Source organism: Malaclemys terrapin, chromosome 1, assembly GCF_027887155.1.
Source record: "Malaclemys terrapin pileata isolate rMalTer1 chromosome 1, rMalTer1.hap1, whole genome shotgun sequence".
Taxonomy (NCBI): Eukaryota; Metazoa; Chordata; order Testudines; family Emydidae; genus Malaclemys; species Malaclemys terrapin.
Genome location: NC_071505.1, coordinates 92,373,003 through 92,389,519, shown reverse-complemented (window position 1 = coordinate 92,389,519; position 16,517 = coordinate 92,373,003). Strand labels below are relative to the sequence as shown.

Genomic DNA, 16,517 nt, shown 5'->3' with positions numbered 1-16,517 from the left:
TGCCCAGCTGAAAGTTGCCCAAGTTGGAATCTGGCCAAGACATGTGAGCCAACACCACTCGTTTAATACAATATATAGGGTTGGAGGTAGAAGACTTGAAGAAGGTTGGGTTTCTCAGTCCCTGTTCATTCTTCAGCTTCATATTTCATAGGTAGTCTTATCTCCACATCCACTGCCCTTTTGGTGGTTCTCCCTTACACATGGATTTATTTTATACAAAGTTGTGTTTTTTGAGAGGATGGGGCCACATCTTCAGTAAAGAATCTCTCATAATCTTCTAGGAATACGAGAGAGAGAGAGAGAGTCAAATAGCTTATTTTAGCAGCAGCCATGGCAGAAATATTCTGCCCACCTCCCCAGAGAGGGGAGGGCAGTGTGCCCACAGCAGCTTTTAATGTATTCATCAACACCAGACAGGTTCTGATTAACCACAGTTGTGTCTTCCAGTGGAGCGTAATGATTAGGTCCATCCATCCTTTCTATCGCTGCATGCTCCCTTCCAAACAAATCTCATCAGTCAGTTATTCTCCATTAGACCTTTATCAGACAGCATTTAAACTGCCACTTGAAATCAGCCACATTGAGTCTATTATTGGCATTTCCACATCTGTTTCCAGTTCTGAGTTTTTCAAATTGATGAACCTCCGTTATCATTGTATATATTCTCCTCCTGTGACCTCAGAACCTTAAGCCAGTTCTCTTGTAGTTGCATGTCTCAGTATTAACCTCTTGTTCTCTCTCCTCTCCTTGCCCTCTCTGGCTTTCAAGAAGTGACTCGGTGATGTGCAAGCAGGAAGGTGAGGGGGATATAGAGGCTATTCAGCCCAAGCAGAAGTGCCTAGAGGCATGACTCAGCCAGAATACATCTGGGAGTAAAAGTCTGCAGGCACTGCAATGCCTGTTTTAAAGGGTGAAGCATGCGCTCTCCCACGGTGCTTGCCCCTGCTTCACAAGCTATAGCAGAAGGTTCACAGCACTGGCTGTGCCTCCCTGTGATGCCACGCACCACTCTCTGAGGAAGGTCACCCATTTAATGAAAAACCTTGGATAATGTTAAAAAATATTGTGGCAAATTATGTTTGATGTTAAGCGAATATGATTGTCCGAGTATTTACGCCCTAAAGTAATATAAGAGCAGTCTATCTGAGAGCCCACCTGCAGCCTTCTGTCCTGTCAACTGACTATTGGAATTGATCATCCCACTATAGAGTTTTGAAAGGACAGGAGGCGTGGCCTTCTCTATCAAGGTCCTGTATCTCTGGAATGCTTTCCTCCTTAATTTACACCTGCGCAATGATGATTTTACATTTCAACATAGAATCTTTTGTCCTAAAAGATCTCAAAGCATTTTACAAATTGAAAGCAACACACAAACTACACATAGGGTATGCTTAATCCGTACCTGAAATGCGACCGTCTCCAGGATGAAAACACAACTTCAGTAACACAAAGCAATATTACACAAAAGGTTAGGACAGGAAGTGAAGAGTACCTTTTCCAAGTGAAACTGTGTGGGGAGTTTTTAGGTAGGCAACACATAATGGAATTTGGAATTTTGGTCAGGACACTGGGTGACCTTTACTGGCCTTTATTTTTATAAGGAGTGCCAAGCATTCAGGTCTTCTCTCTCTGTCTGTCTCATCTGAAAGATTGCACTTACAGTTGCATGGGGCTTCCACACACCTTGCTAAGCCATTGGTTCAATATTAACTCCTAGAGAAGAATGCCACATCCATGTTACCACCATCACTTTCTGCAGCATCTAAGTATTTCTTAGAGGTCTCTGATCCAAGCATTAAACTAAGTGGGATTGATCTAGATGATCTGACTGAATCATATCTGACATCGTTTCAGTAAGGGGCTTGATTCCCTCCTCCACTGCACCCATAGGCACAGTGTTTGCAAGTTGAACTTCCCTGTGTCTGCAGTTGCGCCATTGGACACATTCAATTCCAGCAATGGGCAGGTGCTGGTACCATCCTTCTTTGGGGATCCTGATGAAGAGTAGAAGTTTTAAACTCCAGCTAGGACTCCAGAGAAGCCACATCACAAATGGCTCCCTAGGAGATGCATTGAATCAGCACATCTGGCTCCATACCCTTCTGAAACAATTGGGTTTGAGGGCATCTTGAGCTCCTCCAGGCAGATTTTTCTGCCTTTGGGCATGTGCAACCAGGCTTCCGCTGACAAGAATGGATTGGGCTTGAAGATTTGGATTTTTTTTATTAGCTGTGACTGAGGGCTTGTTCTGACGGTTGGGCTTGCGAAATTTCTTTAAGTCAGTTGCAGAATTCATTGAGAATCCATGTAGTGTTTGCTAGCCACTCCTCAGGCACTCCCTCTCTTTATACTTAGACTGGACCTGTTGCGTGTGGCAGGGTCCAGGGCCAACCAGCCAATCCACCTGTTTAGGTTTTGGTCTGGAACCAGGGAAAACCATTCTTGAGAGAGGCTAACTCGGACCCCTCCTTATGAAGTAAAATAGAAAGGGGGTGAGTTTGTCATCCTCCCTTAGGAAGACACAGCGTGGGGAAGGAGCCAGCGGCTCATTGTCTTGGAAGGAAGAGGGGCCTAGTGCTTTTAATATACAAGGCTTTAGTCCTTATCTCGTCAGCAGTGAGAGTAACAAACTGTAGAGCTTACAGACAGCTTGAAAAAGTAGTGAGTCATGTGGCAGCTATGTGTCATTTTTTGCATGATTTGGGGTAATTATTAGGATTGCTGTTCATTTAGTGGTGCATTTTGTTATTTCACTTTTTTGTTTCTGTAAACAATTAACTTACACCTTATTTTTGGTCACTAAATCTTACATCTCTGGTAAGCTATTTCCTGTGGCTGCCTCTGGGATTCCCTAGTACCGCATCTGTGGTACTTCCAAGCACGCACATGCTGCCTTTTTCCCCACTAAGACTTATATTATACAGTTTGCAAAGGGGGCAGGGGTGTTCATACATGCAGGGACACCCTATAAATGAACGGCATGATACATATTATTTTATTTGCTGACAAATAACTGCGCTGGCAGATTTGCATGCACAAAACCTTTGTCCTGTGCCATGTGAAGATTTTGTAAAATGCAAGGTGTGCGTAGTCTAAATGTTAACAAAACTCAAAGGATAAAGATGTAAATTATTTATTTATTGACCATGACAAGAACAGAACAGCCCTATGCATTTGTATCTGTAATTATTTCAACACTGTAAAAGAGGTCCGATGACTTATATGAAGCGTATTGTTGGGGCAAGATACCACAAAGTTACATGGAAAATTGTGAAAATTACTACTGACCTGGGGCATCCTTAGCAGTTTGGGAAGCTGTCGAGAACTTGCTCATATGTTGAATCTCACCCACCAGACTTGCCATCTGGCTGCCAATGGTTTGCAGCTCCTGGGCCATTTTGCCTATGTCCCCTCGCAGTCCCAGAACTGCATTTTTTATCTCCTCCAAAGTGCCCAGGGCTTTCTTTGTCGTGCCCACGTTAGGTGACCCTCCAGCAGAAGGCATATTGGGGCTAACCACAGGATCTACATTTTGCACAGGAAATGCCCCCCAACTCCCACCAGAAATGCGGAGAGTTCTGCTCTCAAAACTGTTCACTTTTCCAGCGCAACGTCTTGAATTATCTGGGAGAAGGTTCAGGATGCTGGTGTTTTCACTCTCCTCTTCCTCAGATCTTTGGCAAGAAAAAGGATGTATAACCCTGTCCTTGAGACAATTAAAGAAAACAGAAGAGGAGAGCTTGTGAGGTGAAGACAAGCCTGAAGGACCACAGGAAGGGATAAGGTTAGGATGAACTATGTTCTCTGGAACAACTGAGTCTGGGGACGAGATGGAAAAGGTGGAAAAAGAGGACGTTGTTGCCATGGAGCTGGTCGAATCTAAAACGTATGTAAAAGAGAAACAAAAATGAACACTATACAATCTTGGCATGAAATTAGTAGTAGTAGTAAATTATTTATACTAAGGTAGTGTCTGAAGGCCCGATTGGGCCCTGGGTCCCATTGTGCTGGGTGTTGGGCGCACACACACAAGCGTTAACCCCTGCCCTAAAAGGCTTACAGTCTAAAGACACAAACAGTAGAGCTGGTAGGAAAATGAGGTGCTATTGTATGTAACATTCAGTCCACATGCTGTACTTGACACAAGACCCAAACAGCCTTAACACTGGACTGATTTACAAGCCAAAAAGGACCTACTAAAACATCCAGCATGGTGCTAAATTGTAACAGACCATTGTTCAGGTTTATAGGTGGAACAGCCACTTATTTCAAAATTCATTAGACAATTCCTGATTTTCATACATGACCTGAGAGCACAGAGTTTGTAGGAGAACTAGAGAATATAGGAATGACATTTCTAGGCCCCACAGCCTTACAAAGACATTACACTGAGGGTTAAATCCTCAGATGGGCCAGAGCAGCACCCACCACACCTTGGGACGGGGTGAAGGTAGCTTTATGCCAACTTTGCAGTCGTCCTCCCTTTCCTAGGACCAGCTGGAGACTTATTTGGCCCCTGGGCTGCTCTAAGTCACACCAGTTTGTAATGGTCCCAGAGTTCATTACACTACCTGATAGGTTTCAGAGTAACAGCCGTGTTAGTCTGTATCCGCAAAAAGAACAACAGGAGTATGCATCCGAAGAAGTGGGCTGTAGTCCACGAAAGCTTATGCTCTAATAAATTTGTTAGTCTCTAAGGTGCCACAAGTACTCCTGTTGTTCTTTTTACACTACCTGAGGATCTCTACAGTGCAGCACTCTCCCTCCTTTAACAGCTGGGAAGGAGAGAGTTATGTAATGCTAGCCTTATTCCCTCATGCTGCAGGAATCCTTAGCTGTCTTTTTAGAAAAGCTTTGTCTTCATTGCACTGCCAGAGTGCCAAAAAGGAGCTTTATTATGGGCCGTGACCTAGCACTCAGTCTTCACACTGTGACATTTTACATTGCATCACTGTGCACTGATTCCACCTCCTATGTGAAAAAGCAAATATGATGCAATTATTTTGTCCTGCAGGATAAAAATAAAAAACATGGAGTGACACAAATAACTATAGGCTCTGAAAGGAGCAGTTTAACAGATTTTTTGCCTCCAGGCTTCTGATAATATTTTGATTATACCTATACACTACTATCTAAAATATAAACACATATGTAATTTAACAGTACGAGTACATGTCTTGCAAATCTCCATGTACAATGTATAAGAGGGCTTGGGTGTCTGACTTTCACCAAACAGATCAGACTTTATTTTATTTTTTTTTATTCTTTTTCTGGGATGGAGAGAGTCTCCACTTGATTGCTGCTTCCATGAGTAACTGGCTTCCTCTTCTATTCTGAAAATACTTAGTATCTCCTTGGTGGCATCAATTTAGTTTCATTTGGCAGTAGTGACACTTTATTGGAGTAAAGTGTCTTCTTTTACAAGTTCCACCCTCTTTAAGGTGGTCACTATCACCTTAGGATGCAATTCACCTTGTTTTCATAGATTCATAGATTCATAGATTATAGGACTGGAAGGGACCTCGAGAGGTCATCGAGTCCAGTCCCCTGCCCGCATGGCAGGACCAAATATTGTCTAGACCATCCCTGATAGACATTTATCTAACCTACTCTTAAATATCTCCAGAGACGGAGATTCCACAACCTCCCTAGGCAGTTTATTCCAGTGTTTAACCACCCTGACAGTTCGGAACTTTTTCCTAATGTCCAACCTAGACCTCCCTTGCTGCAGTTTAAACCCATTGTTTCTGGTTCTATCCTTAGAGGCTAAGGTGAACAAGTTCTCTCCCTCCTCCTCATGACACCCTTTTAGATACCTGAAAACTTTTCCACACTCTCCAAAACAATTATATGCACAAAATGCTAAAATGAATCTGGCTCAGTGATCTAGACTGAGTATGATATGTTGCCAGACAGAGATGGATTCCTCAGAGGTGAGAACAATAAGCTGGCTCAACACCGTGACTATGAGGTGAAGAGGGGAATAATGCTTAGTGCAACTGACTTAAAAACATTACCAAATGATTGAATTTTTGTTTACATTTTCAAGACCCAAGAATGTTTCTTTGCGTACAACAACATTCTATAAACCTAAATGGGAAAGTCTCAGAAATGCCCATTTTAAACTTAAAAAATAGCTGCTTTCAAAAGCAATTGACTCTATCAGCAAGTCAGAAGCATTTCTTAATAAATGAACCTTCAGAACACTGCACTGACTCTCATGGAGGCAGCTATTCATTCTCTAGTCCTGTCTCCTCATTCAGAGGTTTCTTCTGACATCCAGTAACTCTCACAGTTTCTGTTTAGAGAGAACTTCTCATGTGAGAAGAAAACAAAGGGGTTTCATTTCTTTGCGTGTCACACGTATAAAGCTGTATGGTACAAAAGTCACAGGACTAGCTAGGTCTGGGGACCAGGAATGGGATAAGGAACCTTTCACTTCTAAACCACTAGTTTCTGATATACCGCAGATCATTAATTACTATCTGATAGGTGAAGTGAGTTTGTGGTCTCTGTCCAGGCCCTAGTAAGGGAGCGAGTTGGTACTACTGGACGCTCTTGTTGGCAGTCTCAGCAGAGAAGCCAAGCAGTGAATGGGCCATGGAGACTGAATTACCTTATGGTCAGGGTTGAACAGTGGAGGTGGGACTGGGGGGAAAGCTTGTTCTGACATTAACTATGCTGTATCTGTTCGGTGAGTAACCTGAGAATTTCAGTCCCCAGCACCTTGCAACTGCACTAAATTCACTTAAATGATGCACAAACATTTTACAGCATTTTCAAGGGCTTTGTTAATTAAAGATACTTATTACTGCTTTCATTCTGTAAGATTTTGCTTTGGCTTGTCGTATCTAATATTGAATATGAAAATGTAAAGGAAAGATGTTACTTAACCTCCATTTAAGTAGCTCTGAACATTTAGTATTGTGTTCACGCTAGTGACAGCAAGGATGCCTGCTGCACTAGAGGAGGCACTGATAGCTTTTTTTCTTAACACCTTCTAAATTCTGAAAGGCTAACTTCCTTTGCTGAGTGCTGTCACTACTGCATGCATGTTTTGCAAGAACTACAAAGAGGATGTGGCTAGGAGAGGAGGTAACAAAGAAATTAGAATGCAAATTAGACACTTGTCTTCTGTTAGACATGGAATGCACAAACTCACCTGGCCTTGGGGAAAGGTGGAGATTTGTGTTAAATGTCTGCACACTATTAGGTGTGGAGGAACTGAAGTTTAGCATGGTGGTTGTATTAGGTCCAGGGAATTGTTTAGAAGAAGATGGAGTTGGTTTCAGAATCTCACTGTTTGCCACACTATTCCCTAAAGGATCAAAGACATTGAAGGTAGGGGAGAGGTAAAGGGTCTCCACAGAAGCTACGCTGCTAGAGGGAAGAAAGTCTGACTCTGGGACATGTTGGCTGGTTGTGGCAGGCTTTTCTGGAACTGATGACTGACGACCAAGCAACATTGCTGCAATTTTGGGAGTGTTTGCTGACTGGGTCCTTGAAGGAGGCATCAGAGTAATTGTTGAAGCAGGATTTGTGATTGTGCTGTATGTTCTCCTGCCTGTGTCCCACTTTTGTGAAGTAGATAGGCTTCTCTGTGAGGGGAAGGATATGACACCTGTCAGGCAAAAAGTGAGAATAATGTCACCGAAAAGGAGATGCATCTTGGATGGGAAAAGTAATAATATTAATACAGTAACTAGCTCTAAAATAGCATTTTTCATCAGAGGGTCCCAAAGTGCTTTACAAAGGAGGTAGATTATCCTCATTTTACAGATGGGAAAACTGAGGTACAGAGCGGGGAAATGACTTACCCAAGGTTACCCAGCAGGCCAGAGCTGGGACTAGAACCCAGATCTCCTCAGGCCCAGTCTGGTGGTGCTAGCTGCTAGGCTAGGCTGCCCAAGTTAGTTAGAATTGCTATAACAATAATGCTTAGCACTTTCCAGCCATAGATTTCAAAACATTTTACAAAGGTGTACAATACAGTATCTTCATTTTTACAGGGGAGTTAATGAGACCCAGAGAGGTTAAGTGACTCTCCTGAGCTTACACAGTGAGTCAGCAGTTGAGCTGGAATGATCTGCTGTCTATGAAACAGTTCGTAATTCATAGAAAAGTGCACTAATGTACAATTCTAATTATTACATCTCGTTACAAATTACCATAAATCGCTAAACCTAAGTGTCTTATGTATAATTAGAAAATTAACAATCAAACCATAAGATGTAATCTTGACAATCTGATATAAGTTAACATGGCAGTTTGATTCAGCAGTGGAATGCATGAGACAGGCAGACACTTCTGAAATCCTTATAAGGTAAGTTCTATTAATTTAAAAAATGGTTAATAACTATTAATTCAGCTAAAAACATAGAACTTTTTGCAACAATTTTTGAAAGTCCCTGCTTTGCTCCGCATTCAAAATGGGATCTGCATTCCAGTGTCTTAAGCCAAACTTTGGGCTCTTGATTCCCCTGAGGCCTCCCCCAGATACCTGCAGAGGTGGTGGTGGGGAGGCTTAAGCAGGTTCCCTCCTTAGAGGCACAGAGCTGCCAACACCACAGCATTGGCTCCAGAGCAGCCTTCAGAAATCTAATCACCTAGAGAAATTATCAGAACTCATCTGGACTTCTATTTTCTGCAGGGTGGCGATGAGTGTGGGGAATTGGGGTGGAGGTTGCCTGCACACGCGCGCACACACAATATTATCTATCTATCTATAGGGAGAGAACCTGCTTTGTGGATTGGAGCTCAGTTGTTTGGTGGAAAGGGACTGGGTGGTATTTTGTTAAATTTATCAAGAACAATGGTTATGTTGTAGAGGTAAAGCTAAAATAATAGAATTAGGCAAGGGCAATTGTATGTGGTTCTGGGTTTTTTTAATAAAGTATGTAAAAGGCTTTTTAAAAAATGGAAAAGGCAAGTATCCCTACCTTCCCTATCGCAGTCCCCCCACTGCCAGCCTTAGTCTCCTTACCCACACATGCTCCTCTTCATCCTTCTTTTCCTCTTTCCTCTCTCCATATCACTTTCTCTCTGTCCCCTCAGTGTCACTTTTCCTCCTCCTTTTTTCCTCCTCCTTGCTCCTATTAACTCCTCTTTTGCCATTTCCACTTCACCCCAACTTTGAATAAACTTCAAAACATGCATGTTACTAATATGTGCCGATCATCTACTTGGACCCCAACCTCCACTCTTCCGTTGGTTTTGTGCCTTCTAAGGCCCAATCCTGCGAATGTGATGTATGTAATTTCACTCAGACCAGAATTAATCTTGAAAATCTCAACTTCCCTATACAGTTATCATAGACTCACAAAACTGTTTGAATGTAAGAAAAGGGCAAAGGGTGAGAGGGGGATTAGCCCTTGCTTTTCATAAAGTGGTAGGAGAAGTTCTCCAACATGCAGTCCTCGCCCTTATTACTCTTACTATCACTGTTTAGGACTTTGTCCCAATCCAATTTAAGCATTCTCTGAGCATTTGCCAGAAGGAGCTTGGGAAAGATTGCTTCAGAGGATCTTGAGATGCACCCAGTAGTTGGAATATGGTTCTGCCCAGGGTGCTGGAACAATTTGTATAGTGGGGGAGCTGAGAGACATTGAACCAAACTGTAAATCCTGGATATGATGGAAACCTCTTCAAGCCAGGTTGTGCAGCAGCACCCCTAGTTCCAGCACCTATGGTTCTGGGCCGCACACAATTCCCATGTGTTACTGCCCCTCTAAGATATAAAGCTCTGTCCTACAGTACTAGTGCCTTCTCGATTGCTCTCTCTTGATATCTCCACTTTCTTGTTACTGGGGCACACTGCATTATTCTTCATACACCACCATGTGGTTTTGTTAGACAGAGCTAGATTCCCAGAGGCTATTGCTGTGAGCAATTTCCATGTTAGCCCGATATGCATGCATTACAGGTTTCAAAGCAGAGAGTCAGCAGTGTGACAAGAGATTTTTTAAAAGTTGAAATGTATCTCACGGTTTAAGAATGTGTGAATGAAAGTTCCTCTGCGAGTAATTACAGTGCTCAAAGGAAATAGAGCTCAGAGATAATAAAAAGACCAGTACATTAACTGCCTTCAGTATTAAACTGTTGATACAGTGGGGAGATTAGAATCAGTTAATGTACTGATTCAATGCTAGATACAGTCTGTCTTTTAACAAAGATACTGTATGCTCTTGTTAAATGTTACATTTGAAAGATGGGTCTTTAATTGCTGGGGCAGGAGAAAGTGGGGGGTGTTTGTGTGTGTGCACATATGTGCGTAGGTAAGGAATGATGAGATAATATATTTCTAATAATGGAAAGATCTGAAATCTCTATACCTTACTCTATATTTTTGAGAATAATTTAAAATTCTAACTTGTTTATATTTAAGTGCCTTCTCAATACAGACTAGGGACTGAGTGGCTAGGCAGCAGTTCTGCAGAAAAGGACCTAGGGGTTACAGTGGATGAGAAGCTGGATATGAGTCAACAGTGTGCCCTTGTTGCCAAGAAGGCTAACGGCATTTTGGGCTGTATAAGTAGGAGCATTGCCAGCAGATCGAGGGACGTGATCATTCCCCTTTATTCGGCATTGGTGAGGCCTCATCTGGAGTACTGTGTCCAGTTTTGGGCCCCACACTGCAAGAAGGATGTGGAAAAATTGGAACGAGTCCAGTGGAGGGCAACAAAAATGATTGGGGGCTGGAGCACATGACTTATGAGGAGAAGCTGAGGGAACTGGGATTATTTAGTCTGCAGAAGAGAAGAATGAGGGGGGATTTGATAGCTGCTTTCAACTACCTGAAAGGGGGTTCCAGAGAGAGGATCTAGGCTGTTCAGAGTAATGGTCTCAAATTGCAGTGGGGGAGGTTTAGGTTAGATATTAGGAAACACTTTTTCACTAGGAGGGTGGTGAAGCACTGGAATGGGTTACCTAGGGAGGTGGTGGAATCTCCTTACTTAGAGGTTTTGAAGGCCTGGCTTGACAAAGACCTGGGTGGGATGATTTAGTTGGGGATTGGTCCTACTTTGAGCAGGGGGTTGGACTAGATGACCTCCTGAGGTCCCTTCCAACCCTGATATTCTATGATTCTATGAATACTATAGCCTTTGTAGAAAACACATTTGGAAGTCATTTAATAATACATGCATTCCAGTTTTTTCACAGTGAAACAGTGTAAAGCTGAGAGTAGTGGCAAGGAACCATCTGAGAAATGTGTTGAAGATGCTCTTCCTTTTCCTCCCTCTTATTATGATCCGCACCTCTCTCCTTCGGCATTGGGCTCCCAATTCTCATGTTAGCTTTTCATTCCATTTACCCGTCTGCTGTTTTCTTAACCTGAACACCAGCTTACTGAACCAGAACACTCCCACAGAGGATCTGATACTAGGAAATGCTGCATTCAGCGTTCATTTTCGGTTGGCTCTCATTGCCTCTGCCCTCAGAACCACCTCATTCATTCCCCTGGAAGGGATAGGAAGCAAAGGATAGTGAACAAGCACATGTGCTACTGGCCAAATTCTGCCACTCCAAACAGCACTGTGGGCTAGATTCATGACGGCATGTAGGCGCTGCAATACAGACCATTGCACCATCTCACTTTTAGATGCCATGCTGCCTAGTGGAATTCACTACTCCAAGTTAGGGACCCAGGGTCCTTGTACCCTGGGTATATGGGGAGAGTTAGGCACCTAAAAATGGGACTTATAAAAGCCAGTAAGCCAAGCAGGGAGCCACCTAAGCTCCCTAGCAGGCAATGCAAAAGGGGTATAAGCCTATACTCCATCCCTCAATGGGAGTTAGTCGCCTCCCTCTGGCCTGGATTTAAGCACCTCTCTCTAATTGGGATTCATAGGCATGAAACCTCCCCTGGAGTTAGGCACCTAAGCCAAGAGGAGGCAGCGGTGCCCCCCTTACAGCCAATATCTCAGTGGCTAGCACCCTCACCCAGGATGTGGGAGACCTGGGTTTAAATTCCCCCTCTGCCTGATGTGGAGCAGGAACTTGAACCCTGGTCTCCCACTACTATTTTAGGGTGTTGTGCTGCCACCCATCACAGTTGTATCTGAGCCAAAATATCTAGGTTTCAATAATAATAGTATCTAGTTCTTATATAGCACTTTTCCTCAGTAGAGCTCAAAGCACATCACAAAGGTGGTTAGTATCATTATCCCCATTTTACAGATGGGGAAACTGAGTCACAGAGAAGGCCATTACTTGCCCTAGGCCACACAGCAGGTCACTTGCAGAGCCAGGAACAGAACCAGGTCTCATGAGTCTCAGTCCAGTGCTCTATCTACTATTCAAAGCAGTAGTTGGGGGACCAGCCTTCCTGTGACTATGCAACCTACTCTGCTGTTCTAGATCTGCTCTCCCACGGATCTTTGCCAATGATTGATCCTGACCAGCAGCAGCCCTGTTATTTCAATAGTGCTGCAGTTATAACCAACCCATAACACTGTGCTCTCTTCAATATCTGTAATTATGATCTCTAGTCATAGTATTGTATTCAAATTTGTTTTGCTCAAGCTGAATGCTATTTTGGTGCATGTAACTTATAGTCCTCAGTGACTGTCTTATTTAAATGCTAATCACCTATGAGAGGCTTAGTTTCCTAGAAATGATCACACTAGTCTTACTCAATAGCTTGGTATCACAGTATCACAAACTTCAGATACAGAGAAAAATCATCAAAAGAGAGAAGGTTTCCAGGAACTAGTCAAAATGCATCCAAAACTGTCAAATCCCCCTGCAATAGTTTTGGGGAGAGATCCAAGAGCTTACTCGCTCCTTCTCTTGGCACTATCTGCAGCCAAAAGTGCTCCAGAATGTTACTTTTATTTCCTTGCAGCCAGAAGAATTTCTTTCAAAGTTGCAGTTAATTCCTTTTAAACTGCCTTGTTCCACAAAGAAGTCTATGGACTTGCGCGTCAGCCAACAGACATGGTACGTGAACTGTATTTTTTGATCGGTTGGGCCCAAAGAGGAGTGATCTCCTCTATCTCTAATTTGTCAATGTTTTTAGTGCTTGCACTGTGAAAATACCCTTGAGTTTGCCAACAAGCATCTCTTTGAAAGGCTGCGTAAACTTAAAACATGGGTCTCAGAATGGAGGAGTACACAGTTACAAGGTCACAGGCCACCCTCTCACCCTGATTTTTAATTTATAAATAGATCTGATTCTTCTCTCACTTACACCAGTTTTACATTAGTGGAAATATTGACTTCAGTTGTTCTACCTTATCTACACCCATGCAGGTGAGAGCAGAGCCATAATTCTTTTATATTGCATTATATGACATCTGGAGCATATGAGTTGTTGCACTTTAATCAGATCACTGGTTCCTTTCATCCTGTAGGTTGTCTCCAGCAATGGACAATATAGGACTCTTCAGGGCATGGTTAACAGTCCTAGTAATTATGTAATGATGTGCATGAGGGCTGGAACTATTCCTGACACCTTCATTCCAACCTAAGCATAAGGATTGTTAATCTCATTTTAGCTTATATAGCTACAATGTTATTAATGATCCTTTTTGTTTAAGGAGGAGTCAGGACCCCTAGGGTCCCCACCCCCACGCCCAAGTAGCTCACCAAATAGAAAACAAAAACAGTTGTTCTTTTTTCCAGAATTTAATCCTGTAAAAAATAATTCTCCCCCTTTCTGGATACAAGCAGAAAAATCAACAAAGGACAAGATTTTTCTCTTTCCAAGGTGCACGTTGTAGCAGCCAAACGACCATCAGGCTGAGACCAACGTCTTCCCAGCACCTTTATTCTTTCTCCTTTTTATACTTGACAGCTGAGCCTTGCAGTTTAAATGAACCCCATCTGCACCTGTCCTCCACTATCATGCCAGCAGTCTGATTACTTATCCTTTAGCCTTGGTAGAAAAAATGGGCTGCAGGCTTTAGTCCTCCCTGGGCAATCAGTATGGGGGAGTACTGAAACCTGGGCAGGTAGAATAGTCACAGTATGCCCTCCTACAATTTTCCCTAATTGACTTTTTCAGACCATGTAAGGTTCTGTGTCCTACTGCTCCCACTAGAGCAGGAGTAGGCAACCTATGGCACGCATGCCAAAGGCAGCACGTGAGCTGATTTTCAGTGGCACTCGCACTGCCCGGGTCCTGGCCACCGGTCCGGGGGATTCTGCATTTTAATTTCATTTTAAATGAAGCTTCTTAAACATTTTAAAAACCTTATTTACTTTCTATAAGTCAATAATATATAACTAAACTATTGTTGTATGTAAAGAGACCTTCTAAAAACGTTAGAATGTATTCCTGGCACGCGAAACCTTAAATCGGAGTGAATAAATGAAGACTTGGCACATGACTTCTGAAAGGTTGCCGACCCCTGCTCTAGAGTCCTAGATTCTGAGGCCAGAAGGGACCACTGTGATCATCTAGTCTGACCTCCTGTATAACACAGGCCACCCCTAAATAATTCCTACAGGAGACCTTTTAGAAAAACAGCCAGTCTTGATTTTAAAATTGCCAGTGATGGAGAATCCACCACAACCCTTGATAAGTTGTTCCAATGGCAATTACCCTCACTGTAAAAAATTTATGCCTCATTCCCAGTCTGAATTTGTCTAGCTTCAACTTCCAGCCATTGGATCATGTTGTACCTTTCTCTGCTAAACTGAAGAGCCTATTCTCAGATATTTGTTCTCCAAGGAGCATTAGAATTGGGTTAATTGTCCCTAGACTAAAACCCGTCAAGGCTGACCTGAGTTTTAGCTGGAGAGCACTGCTTGGGAGCAACAGGATGTGAACCATCCCCCAGAGGGGCTGAGTATGCCATGTTTTCAGCCCATGAAGGGCAAGGCAACATACAGTGGGCTGTTGCACTACTCTTTTGCCTGTTTTCTTTTTAATGTCTTAGTTAATGTGTTCAAGGGAGGGGCTGTAGGTTAGAATTGGCATGCCCTGACAGAGCTGTGTCAGGGGAATGGAGGGTGAAACTGCTTTTAGCCTTTTGGTGTGGCCCATTTGGTGCCCAGCCTACCCCTAGGCAGTGCCAAGGCAATTTCTAGGGGCTGGTTTTCTCTGATGTGAGACCAACAATTCATCAGTTAATTTCTCTTTACTTTGTTTTGAATTTGAAAACAGGCAAACAGACCACTCCAGGACATTACAGTCAATATTTTCCCAAACAGAACAGCCAGATCCATTTCAGTTTAGATAAAATAGAATGCATTTCTTGAGGTGCAGCCATGAAAACAGAAAATAAATGGTTTTAAACATTAACTGCCTGACAGGATAACAACAATGAGACACTCTGCAAGCTAGGCTGTAAAGCTTGCAGAATAATTGTCCATCTAACCATTTAAAAAAGGACTGAAAGTTGCTTGTTGTCTAAATAGCCAAAACTTCCCCTTTCAGTGTCTGGCTTCTCAGACCATGCACACAAACATATACAGGGTATGTCTACACTGCAATAAAATACCCACCGCTGGTCCATGTCAGTTGACTTGGGCTCTGGGGCTGTAAAATTGCAGTATAGACGTTTAGGTTTGGGCTGGAGCCTGAGCTCTAGGTCCTCACTGACGTGGGCTTGTGGGCCTTGGACTGCAGGGCTATAAAACTGCCGTGTAGACATTTGGATCTTAATGTGGAGCTCGAACATAGGATCTGCTATGCTAGCACATCCTTCAGAAAGTTGCTTCATCATGCCTTTATTGACAGAGATCTGCAGATCCTGGTCTACAATGCAGCAGTCATCCCCAATCTCCTTTATGGGTGTGAGACGTGGGTGACATACCGAAGCCATCTTAAGCATCTGGAGTGGTACCAACAGTGCTGCCTTAGGAAGTTTCTCCGTATCAGATAGGAAAACCATCGTACCAATGGCAGCATTCTCTTTGCAGTTAACATCACCAGTTGAGGCGAAGATTATGAAACATCAACTTCACTGGGCTGGTCATTGTGTGCGGATGGCTGATACTCGTCTTCCGAAGCAAGTCCTCTTTTCTCAACTTAGTCATGGTAAGAGGACCCGTGGGGGACAGAGGAAACACTACAAGGGTACCATTAAAGTATATCTTAAGAAGGGAGGTATTGACCCCACGAATTGTTAAGAGCTGTCTGGCAATAGACTGCAATGGCATCGCATCATACATCAAGCCTCAGCCCCTTTTGAAGAGAATCGCCTTGCTCAAGAGACTGAGAAACGGCAGAGGAGGAAGGAAAGTGTACAGCATCCCAGCCAGCAGTTGTGCTTTCTCCAAGCAACCACCTGTCACATATGCGGAAAAACCCTTAGAGCGCAGATTGGACTCCTCAGCCATCTTATGTCTCATCGTGACTTTTCCCCCTGACAGACATCATCCTCGTATCAAGGGACAGCCACCGCCGCCACTGAGGCATTTGGGCTCCGGGACCCCATGAGGGAGAAGAGTTTCTGAGCCCAGGCTCCAGCCTAAATGTCTACCCCCAATCAGCTAAAATGGGCAGCCGTGGGTGTTTTATTGCAGTGTAGACCTACCGTATGTGTCAAATCCCTCAAAGGAAGTTCTCT

The 16,517-nt window shown here is 43.3% G+C and overlaps 1 protein-coding gene across 1 annotated transcript in view; it reads right to left on the bottom strand.

The window, feature by feature from the left end:
* Nucleotides 1–3,255: 3,255 nt before the first annotated feature.
* The window catches only part of ENTHD1 (ENTH domain containing 1), a 70,856-nt gene continuing 57,594 nt past the window's right edge, over nt 3,256–16,517 (bottom strand). The window contains 2 exon segments of the mRNA XM_054016230.1: nt 3,256–3,879; nt 7,163–7,626. Coding sequence (XP_053872205.1) covers nt 3,281–3,879; nt 7,163–7,626 — 1,063 coding nt within the window. The 3' untranslated portion in view covers nt 3,256–3,280.